At 39.6% G+C, this 11,314-nt stretch overlaps 1 protein-coding gene and 1 long non-coding RNA gene across 2 annotated transcripts in view; both read right to left on the bottom strand.

The window, feature by feature from the left end:
- Positions 1-970: 970 nt before the first annotated feature.
- LOC108719843 lies at positions 971-2,324 on the bottom strand. The gene is made up of 2 exons (XR_001936274.2): positions 1,574-2,324; positions 971-1,227 (listed from the first exon to the last, which is right to left on the bottom strand). It is a non-coding gene; the product is annotated as an uncharacterized LOC108719843 (long non-coding RNA).
- Positions 2,325-4,526: 2,202 nt separating this feature from the next.
- Positions 4,527-11,314, bottom strand: part of kif5b.S (kinesin family member 5B S homeolog) — a 54,698-nt gene continuing 47,910 nt past the window's right edge. Inside the window, exons 20-26 of the mRNA XM_018269058.2 lie at positions 10,247-10,348; positions 8,711-8,771; positions 8,558-8,629; positions 8,372-8,476; positions 8,070-8,286; positions 6,326-6,458; positions 4,527-5,218 (exon numbers count right to left, since the gene is read on the bottom strand). Of these exons, the coding sequence (XP_018124547.1) occupies positions 5,212-5,218; positions 6,326-6,458; positions 8,070-8,286; positions 8,372-8,476; positions 8,558-8,629; positions 8,711-8,771; positions 10,247-10,348 (697 nt within the window). The 3' untranslated portion in view covers positions 4,527-5,211. The remainder of the gene's footprint in view (positions 5,219-6,325; positions 6,459-8,069; positions 8,287-8,371; positions 8,477-8,557; positions 8,630-8,710; positions 8,772-10,246; positions 10,349-11,314) is intronic.

Below are 11,314 nucleotides of genomic sequence, written 5' to 3'. Positions count from 1 at the left end.
CTTACCGAAACTCCGCTTGCGCTCCTCTTCATAAAAGGCGATCCATCGTACGGCGCTCGATTTCTCCTTCCTGCCTTCCTTATAGGAGATAGCCAGGGAGAAGAAATCGAGCGCCGCACGATGAATCGTTGCCGTGTCGCCTTTTCTGAAGAGGCGTGCAAGCGGAGTATTTCAGTAAGTTATTTCTTACTTAAGACTTAGCGATTTAAAAGCTTAATTTGTCTTTTTTTTTTTTCCGTTCTATACTGGTTCCCCCCCAATGAGAAAAGCCCCATTCCCCTACCTTCCCTAGTGTCCCCCTCCCCCACATAGGGAATTAGTATAAAACGTGTCCCTGAACGTCAATCTTACGTGTCCCTGAACGTCAACGTTCAACATCAATGTTGAAAAAAAGTCAACTTATAGGTTTCGCCGACATTCACAGAGAAAATACATTTACACCCAAACAAAATGTTATATTAGCAAGAAAAATTTACTTTCCCATTAACCATTATGTGTATAGTAAAATACTGGTGTAGGGGAGGATACCCATGTTTATAAAACACTGGGGAATATGTCGCCTCTGTATAATGAATAATAATCCCACATGGATGGCCTACGAGTTCCCCCCTCTCATACAGAATAAAGCAATAAAGTAACAAAGAAATGGCACCCCAATGAAATGCTCAGTAAAGACTGTACAGAAAGCGTAGCCGAGAGCAGAAATAGATCACATTAAAAGAAAAAAAGTCTTGCAAGGTTCTTCTCCGCTCGACTAACTTCATATTCTGAGCAGAATGTCGGTCAGATGTTTCTTTAGTCAGTTCTTAAGAAGAGCAACATATGACTTTTCCCTTGTCACTAACTTGGCTTTCTGTTTCTACTTCTAATTCTTGTGAAACGTTTATGTAGAATTCACAAATTCAGAATTTGTTTTGAGTCAGACAGAATAGAAGGTCAAGGGGGTGCAGATAAAATTAAAATATGGTCATTGATTTTGACATTTTTATTTTAAACACAAATACATTTACAGCATGCAGAGAGTTTGTAGTAAACGGCATTTCATCTGTCCAAATGTCACTCTGTCTGAATGTATTGGAACCGAAACGCAGACAGACGAGACAGACTGGGGATCTGCCGAGGCGTTATCCAGTTAAAAATAGTGAACGATCAGTGTTTCTTTAAATTAGGCAAATAATTTAGTTGTTTATAATACATAAATATTAACTTTTTACCCCCAAATCATCGCTGTAGGGACAAAAAAAAAAAAAACAAAATAAGGAAGAGAAAACCAATGGCTAAAACAGTATCAAATAATAGAAAACTTGGGGGAAGCCCTAAAAGTAACATGGAGTAGACTACCGAGAGACTTACTGTAAGGAAGAGAGGAAGAATACAGAAAATATACTATATCCCGTAGTTTAGGTTTGAGGCTATTGTTTATTTAACAATTAATGGCAAGAGGTACAGATCTGAATTTACTAGCTGATAGGAAATCAAACAAAAAGAGAGCAATATAGGCACGAGAGAAATGATTCTGCTTCACTGAATGATAATGTACAATGATAATATATATATATATATATATATCTACCTATCTGATCATTCCAACACTGTCCCCTGAGACAAGCAGCTGGACCGTCACACAGCGGAGACATCCAGGAAAAAAAGGGAAAAATGAGTGTTAACAAAACAAGCACACTGCCTTCATCAGCTGAGGTCTCGCGTTCTTGACTTCTTCACTGCGTTGGCTTCTGGTACCTTTACACAAATGAAATTTTAACTTTAATGGAGTGTTTTGACTAAGGATAGAGGCATTTATTAGGATTTTAATGTTTGGCATGTTTACAGCATAAACTCAAAGTTGAAGGGTGCCATCTTGACTCGCACATTCATAAAAACACACATGCTAGTGTCCTGCAACATTAACCCCTCCAAACCGCAAGTAAAACAAGGGGTTACAGTATCAATAACTAGATTATTCCAAACTTCAGGTTCCTCTTTGGTTCCCATAGGAATACAATCCACAGCAGCCTGCCTCTGGCATAACCAATGCTTTCTCAACCATATTCAGTAGAACATGTTATTTTACAATATTACGGCTTCCTTATAGAGAAGGGAACCATAAACATCTAAGTGTAGAAGATCATTTTACTTGTTAAAGGGGAACTCTGGCTTCCAAACTAAAATCTGATAAAGAGGCAACATAAACCCCTAATAAACCAATCACAGTTACCCCTTCAAAAAGTATGAATAAATGCCATTTACTATGCTGAAATCCAGCTGTTTAACAGTTCTTCTCTTTCTGCATCATTTGAAATCCTCGCGGGGAAGGAGGGACTAAACACTGATGTTATAAATTGTAACAACTTCTCCACAGCTTACAGACATCATGTAGGAACTACATAACCCACAATGCATTGCACTGTGAAGTTCTGTTCCTTATTGAAATCATGTGTGCAGGGAATTGTGGAGTTTGGAGGATGCAGGCTGAGGACAGATGACTGTTGATACAAAGTAACAGTAGTCAGCCAGCTCAGCAAAGTAGTCAGACAGATCAGCAGGAGAGCAGGGGACTAGGCTTAGGGAACTGTTCCAAACCATTAAAAATCATGAAAAGTCTGAATATCTTTTAATTGATGTATATTGCAAAGTTGATTAAAATTATGTTTACTTTTATAAAAGCTCAAGTTATGTTTGTGTGGAGTTCCCCTTTAACAAGACAAACTGGGTAAAGGCAACAGAAATGATAAGGGCTGACAGTTGTGGAAACTATGCTGATGTGCAAACTATGCTGATGTGCTAAGTTGGGGAAAAAGGAATAGGAGAGTGGTTAAATCAAGTACTAGTGAAAGGCTTCTAATACATTCAAATACTCCACTCCTCAAAAAAAAGCTTTATTTGGTGCAGAAGTCCTGTTTTGCCTCTGATTTCTCATCCTATGGATGTGCAGTCATTATTTGATTATCATCAGGGCTCTGATGTCCCCTCCAAACTCCTCCTCATCAGCAGTGAAACAATTACATGTTAAATGGCATATTGATGAATTATTTCACACTGAGCCTTGTGCAGCTGTGGCACAAACTCCACAACTTTTCATAAGAGCATTAAAAGGAATTGTTCAGTGTAGAAATAAGAACTGTGTAAATAGACAGGCTGTGCAAAATAAAAAAAATGTTTCTCATATAGTTAGTTAGACAAAAATGTAATGTATAAAGGCTGGAGTGACTGGATGTGTAACATAATAGCCAGAACACTACTTCCTGCCTTTCAGCTCTCTTGGGGGTACATTTATCAAAGAGTGAAGTTAGAGATCGCCACAGTCTCTAGAGTGAAATTCCGCCACTCTCCATCACATTATGGGATTTTTAAAAGTGTATTTATCAATGGATGAAAGTGAAAGCTCATCCTTTTATAAATACGCCTTTCAAAATCCCATAATGTAATGGAGAGTGGGGGAATTTCACTCTAGAGACTGTGGCGATCTCTAACTTCACTCTTTAAAAAAATATACCCCTTGGTTTCCCCTAATTGGTTACTAGGCAGTAACCAATCAGTGACTTGAGGGTGGCACATGGGTCGTAACCGTTGCTCGAGTCTGAGCTGAAAGCGGAGGATCAATTGTAAACTCACTGAACAGTTATGTCCCATGTGGCCTCCCTTCAAGTCGCTGACTAACTCAGAGTTAGAGAGCTGAAAAGCAGCAAGTAGTGTTCTGGCTATTATGTTAGAATGCAGAAAAGTACGGATCCGCACACACTTTATCTTCAAGCAGATGGGGGTTACCCCAAGTTTATTGTGCCACCAACAAGATCAACGTTTCGGGGGGGTTTACCCACCCTTCATCAGGAAGGCTATTATGTTAGACATCCAGTTACTCCAGCCTTTATACATTTCATATTTGGTAAGTAACTATATTAGAAACATGTTTTATTTTGCACAGCCTATTTAACCAGTTTTTATTTTTACGCTTAACTTTACCTTTAAAAGCAATGGCTTACAAGCACAGGCTATGGCTCCTGGCACATGTGGTGTTTTCACAGACTGGTGGCAAAAGTGCCCTGTCACTTCTTCAAAAAGAAACGCATGAAAAAACTGCACGCCCCGGGCAAATGGCAGCATTCAAGTGCTGCTTTTGTGTTTCTTGCCACTCTCAAAACACCACATGTATCAAAGGCCTAAAAATATACACAGTATTTAAAATTTAAGTGCAGCCCTTTCATGTGCCAATGCTACTGGCCTTTTAGCAACATTGTGGTTTCTAGTGAACGTCCATAGTAGAAATACAATATCCAAAAAGGTAGGGGGGGACACCAATAACCTTTTAATGCCTTCCAACGTGCACAAAGAGAACAGGCACTAAAATCATGGGGAATGTACATTTTACAATGAGAAGCAGTACAATAACCCACAATGTAGAAAACCGCAGGCAGTCAAGTTCCACGTAACAATAAACCACGTAGGAAATGAATCTCTTATGTAATAAAGGAAAAGAAAAATTAGTGTTCAGGATGCATGAACAGGACAAATGCTAAACAGAGAAGCCATTTGCGTGTGTGTATATAAAAGTTTACTCCAGTATTTTGTTACTATACATTATTTAAACCAACAACCCCCACAGCAGCGTTATTTCCGCAAAAGAAAACAGCAGCCTTGGTTACACGGAAACTTGTCTTATGTCAAAAAAGATGATTCTATTCGGCAGTTTACATGTTTAGAATCTAGATGCTGTAGCACACTGTACAAACTATAGACGTTTTATTGTAGCATCAAAGCTAAATGAAGTCACTTCAGGAGGGTTCATCACTGCTGTAATATAGTGAGACGGTTAACAGGGAAGCATTTGAAAACGCTTAGCCCAGAATAGTATTAAATGCTTAATGTTTGTTCCATGTCCCCCGGAGAGAAGAGCTGACAATTTAACAAGGGCCTATCTAACCGGTAACTTACATTCCAACTTGGCACAGTGCGGACTGAATTGTTTAAGACACGGATAACAAACTGTGCAATGGAGGGAGCCACATATTAAATGACATGTTGTAAAGCGAGGACAACAAAATTGCACTCGTTTTTTTTTTTTTTGCCGCAAATCAGTTACGGAGGAGAGGGAAAGGAGAGCTGTACAGGTCAGATAAATTACAATTTCAAAAACGATCCTACAATCCCATTGAGATAAGTGCGTTTAGCAACGACGCTGCTTGATTCTCCGACTCCTGTGCACAGATACCCCCTTCAGCAGCTGAAAACAAGAAGCAAAACACAATGAGTCCAAATGCAAGGTGTGGGTGTGTGTGTGTGTGTGTGTTCATGGGTCTTGAGTGTTTATTTAACGTATATATAGTCTGTTCTTTAAGTACCTGCACTCTTCTTTCCACGGTTCGGAGTGGGTGCTATGGTCAATAATAGTATGTATCATTCACAATGGACCAGCACTCCAGTAAAATTTTAAATCAAACGTGTTTATTTAAACACTCTCGTGTCCAACATTTCGGCCCACATTGGGGCCTTTATCCTTGAATGGGACGAAACATTGGACACGAGAGTGATGACTCAATAAAATCGTTTGGAAAATAACTGGAGTGCTGGTTTATTTTGAATATTATACATTATAATCTGACCTAGTACCCAATATTGGACTTGGAGTATGAGTGTGGGTACTACAGGCACATATATCAAGGGTCGAATTTCAAATTCATGTAAGTTTTTTTTAACTCTAATGAATTAGATTTTACTCGAAATTCGATTAGGGGGTTACTTATTAAAAAAATTTGTATATCTAAAACTCGGACAAATTTTACCGACCCGAAAACTCGAATCAAATTTGACCAAACTCAATTCGAGTTCTCTCTCAGAAAAAAACTCGAATGTCAAGAAGGCTGCAAACATCTCCAAATTGGTCACTGGACCTCTCCTGTTGACTTATACATTAATTCGGCAGGTTTTAGGTGGCGAATAGTCGAATCAGAATTTTTAAAGGGCCAGAGTATGATAAATCTCAAATCTAATTCGATTTTTTTTTTTTTTTAAACTCCAATCGAGTTTGGATAATTCCCTAGTCAACCAACAGTTTTGACCATAAAAAAAAAATTCTAATTTTCAATTCGACCCCTAATAAATCTGCCCCTTAGTGTCTCTGCAAGGATGTATAGAGAGCTGGGTTGATTTCTTTTTTTGAAATGGCGCAGATGCATAGATTTATCAACTAATGCTAAGCAGACAGCGCACGACATTAAACTTTCTAACTGGTCTATTAAAAATGGGAAAAAGTTTAATAACCATCTGGATGAAACATGAAAAAAAAAAAAAAAAGGATAGGTTTTGCATATACAAATAAGGAAAAACTTACACTTTGTCCTGTTTAGCACTGCCTCCACGGACAGACACCGGCTGGGTGTTCTGAGGAAACACGCCTCCTCCACGAATTGCATTTGGGTGAGTTGGAGAAGCAGCAGGGTGCTGCCCAGGACGAATAGGCTTAGCTGTTAATAAAAACAAAATAAGGATCTAAATCAAAGGTTGAATTTAAAAGAAAACGCCGAGGTCTATAATGACAGATATGTTTTCTTGTATTAAAATGCCCAAAAGTCAAAAATGCAATTTAAGTTACGAGTCAAACCAAACAGAGCATGGGGAAATGATGTGAAAAAGCCAAGAAAGGAGTCTGATGGAAAAGAAACCATAATTCTCTCACACTGTAGGAGTTGCTAATCGAGCAAAATCTTTCCCCTGACAGGTCCCCATTCGGTGGATGATACAGTAGTAATGTGATTGTTTGGACCTATTACAATGAAGGAGATATGAAAAGTCTGTCCTTAATCCGACAGAAAAATCAACACTGCCCAATCGAGATCGATTGTGGAGGCCTGTCGGAGGGACATACACGGCAGATAAACTGCCAAATCAGTCTAAGCTGGGACACAAGTTGGCAGTTTAAATGTGACTGTATATGGCCACCTTAAAAGAACAGTTCAGTATAAAAATAAAAACTGGGTCAATAGGCTGTGCAAAATAAAAGATGTTTCTAATATAGTAGTATATGGAGTGACTGGATGTCTAACAGAAAAGCCAGAACACTACTTCCTGCTTTTCAGCTCTCTAACTCTAAATTAGTCAGTGACTTTAAGGGGGGGGCACATGGGACATAACTGTTCAGTGAGTTTGCAATTGATCCTCAGCATTCAGCTCAGATTCAAAAGCAACAGTTATGACCCATGTGCCCCTCCCATCAAGTCACTGATTGGTTACTGGTAACCAATCAGTGGAAACCAAGAGAGCTGCAAAGCAGGAAGTAGTGTTCTGGCTATTATGTTAGACATCCAGTCACTCCAGCCTTTATACATTACATTTTTGGCTAACTAACTGTATGTGAGTGAGAGTGAGAGTGAGAGTGAGAGTGAGAGTGAGAGTGAGAGTGAGAGTGAGAGTGAGAGTGAGAGAGAGAGAGAGAGAGAGAGAGAGAGAGAGAGAGAATATGAATGCATAAGAGGAACAAGGTAAGAAAAGCAAGTGACAATTCATGATCCAGGAACTGTAAACAATTGGCTTGAAGGCCAAAGAACAGATCCCATACGAGGTGCCTTGTACATGTATGGCCACCATTGCATTGTTCTGAAACAGCAGGAAGATAAGAGGAGCCACAAAGTTCCAGCTCATCTTCACTTCCTTTTTGCCCACCAATGGTCAGGACCAGTTAGATTGTAAATGATGTAATCCAATTTGTATTCAATAACCCATGTTACATTATTGTAAGAACCTTATTTGTCATAAATTAACGTCAAGTGCTGCAGAAGTAGCTGGCAATAGATGATCTATCAAGAGAACAAAATCATTGGTTGGGCAGTATGGTCATAATCTGGGAATATATAAAAACTAAAAAGGCAGAAGGAAAGAATAAGAAAAAAAACCAATAAAGAGAAGGAATGAAATCCCAAGACACACAGTGACCGAACATGAAATAAATAAAAACTCAAAGGGGTGTGCTGCCCAATAAAAATAAGATTCATGGTATGAATTTAGGGAGTGCATATTGCTCAAACATAGACTCTTATTTACAGGTTACACGGGTACACTGAATCCAGGACTGTACTTACCAATCTGTGCAGAATGTCCCCTTCTAGCCATGTTTTTGGACCTGACGGCTTCCTTAATGCGATCTACCTCTTGCTGATAGCGTTTACGATCGCGTGATGAGTTTTCTTTGGCTTCCTTCAGTGCAGATTCCAAGGCTTTAACTCTCTCAGCAGTAGCCCTAAGTCGCTTTTCCAGCTTTGGAAGCTCACAGCGCAAATCTGCATTATCACGCACCAGCTAAACAGGACAGGAGACATTCTATTACACCGAGACATTTTCTGAAATGAAGCACAATCACAGATATTACATATGTATTTCATACCTGCTTGTGCACCTTAGTGAGCTGTTCAAGGTTATTCTCAAGAAAGGAGATTTTTTGCTTCTGTGCGGCGCTGCCACCAGTATCATCAGAATCCATTTCTGCACTCTGCAAAATGCCAGGGAAATGTCAGTAGAATATCCGAAAGATTTCACTGAAAACTTCAGAACAAACGTGGACTGGCTTTACCTTTTTAACGCGTGTAGTTAAATCCTGAACAAACAGCTTCCTGAGGTTATGAAGGGTCTGAAGCTCTTTCGCCTGTTATTAGAGAAGTTATGTCAAACCACAGCACAGTAAGTGCATCGTATTCAATAGACCTTGTTTGCTTGCTTGGCTTACCACTGTCTCTTCCAATCCCTTCAGATCCTGCCTTGCTTGTTCTCTCCTATCCTGCATTACACTGCAAACAGAGAGAAAATGTTAATACAATTAAAAACAAAGAAAAAACTTAAAAATTGTAGGCCACAATATTTCCAGAGACTATTATCCCACTGCTATTATAAGCACCATCTCTCCCTACTATACCTGCTATCCCACAGTCACACTCCCTTCCCAGGGACTATTATCCCACTGCTATTATAAGCACCATCTCTCCCTACTATACCTGCTATCCCACAGTCACACTCCCTTCCCAGAGACTATTATCCACTGTTACTATAGGCGCCATCTCTCCCTACTATACCTGCTATCCCACAGTCCCTTCCCAGAGACTATTATCCCACTATTACTATAGGCACAATCTCTCCCTACTATACCTGCTATCCCACAGTCACACTCCCTTCCTAGAGACTATTATCCCTCTGTTACTATAGGCACCATCTCTCCCTACTATACCTGCTATCCCACAGTCACACTCCCTTCCCAGAGACTATTATCCCACTGTTACTATAGGCACCATCTCTCCCTACTATACCTGCTATCCCACAGTCACACTCCCTTCCCAGAGACTATTATCTCACTGTTACTATAGGCACCATCTCTCCCTACTATACCTGCTATCCCACAGTCACATTCCCTTCCCAGCGACTATTATCCACTGTTACTATAGGCACCATCTCTCCCTACTATACCTGCTATCCCACAGTCACACTCCCTTCCCAGAGACTATTATCCCACTGTTACTATAGGCACCACCTCTCCCTACTATACCTGCTATCCCAGTCACACTCCCTTCCCAGAGACTATTATCCCACTGTTACTATAGGCACCATCTCTCCCTACTATACCTGCTATCCCACAGTCACACTCCCTTCCCAGAGACTATTATCCACTGTTACTATAGGCACAATCTCTCCCTACTATACCTGCTATCCCACAGTCACACTCCCTTCCCAGAGACTATTATCCACTGTTACTATAGGCACCATCTCTCCCTACTATACCTGCTATCCCACAGTCACACTCCTTCCCAGAGACTATTATCCCACTGTTACTATAGGCACCATCTCTCCCTACTATACCTGCTATCCCACAGTCACACTCCCTTCCCAGAGACTATTATCCCACTGTTACTATAGACACCATCTCTCCCTACTATACCTGCTATCCCACAGTCACACTCTCTTCCCAGAGACTAGTATCAAACTGTTACTATAGGCACCATCTCTACCTAATAAGAAATGTTTCAACTAATGCAGCCACTAAATGTATCAAATTTTAACAGTTCAGAATCTGTTCCCGGATCACGGAGCTGCCAGACTGAACCACCAGAGACAGGAACTTTCAACTTTAATCTTCAAGTTTGGAAAAACTATCACAAAATATGGAAAGCCATTGAAAATAAGTCTATTTCTGATGAATAATCTGAATACTAACCCAAGATCACATCTGTGAAATGCATTGGGTGCATATAATAATCACACCAATCCAACTTACGTGAGCTCATGTAGTTTTTTGCTTTTTTCCTGATCAACGTATTTCAACTTTTCATGCTCCACCTTAAGGCGTTCTTGCTCCAACAACATCTTCTGATTTTGGCTGTAAAAAAAAATTAAGCAGGGTATTAGGATAGTTAAGGCTATTTAATGGTAAAATGCAATGTAACAGATTTACAGTGGTAAACCGTAATCCCTGCTCCAGTAACCAGCACTTTGATTACGGGCAACAACAAAAAAGCATATCGTTTGCATGACCTTGGAACTTCAGAACAAACTTGCACTCTGACTGAAAGATCCCAACGATATACCATTAAAGGGATACTGTGATGGGAAAACATGTTTTTTTTTTCAAAGTGCATCAGTTAATAGTGCTGCTCTAGCAGAATTCTGCACTGAAAAAAAGTTTTTCAAAAGAGCAAACATTTTTTTTTTCTTTCATTTTGAAATCTGACATGGGGCTAGACATATTGTCAGTTTCCCAGGTGCTCCCAGTCATGCGACTGTGATAAACTTCAGTCACTCTTTACTGCACTGCAAATTGGGAGTGATATCACTCTCCTCCCTCCACCCCAGCAACCCATCAGCAGGACAACGTAAGGTAACCAGATAACAGCTCACTGGTAGATCTAAGAACAGCACTCAATAGTAAAATAAAGGTCCAACTGTGACTCCTTTAGTTACATTGAGTAGGAGAAACAACAGCCTGCCAGAAAGCCGTTCCATAGTGCAGCACTGGCTTTCTGAAAGCACATGACCAGGCAGTATGAGTCGAGATGGTGCCTACACACTAATATTCCAACTAAAATAATACACTTGTTGGGTTAGGAATGAAATGTTACATGGTAGAGTGAATTATTTGCAGTGTAAACTAGAAATAAAAACAACACCAAAAAAATCATAACTGAATCCATTTAAAGGATTGCGAAAATAAAAATTTAATATAAGCTTCATCATATTGAATTAAGAAACTTTCTAAATATAATCAATTACATATTTCTGCATCATTTCTGAAATAATCAAGTTTATATTCACTATTTCTCTCTCCGCATCTGTTTCTCTTCATTCT

Source organism: Xenopus laevis, chromosome 6S (assembly GCF_017654675.1).
Source record: "Xenopus laevis strain J_2021 chromosome 6S, Xenopus_laevis_v10.1, whole genome shotgun sequence".
In the NCBI taxonomy this organism is placed as follows: domain Eukaryota; kingdom Metazoa; phylum Chordata; class Amphibia; order Anura; family Pipidae; genus Xenopus; species Xenopus laevis.
Note: the sequence above shows the minus strand (reverse complement) of the source record. Positions and strands in the feature narration are given on the sequence as shown.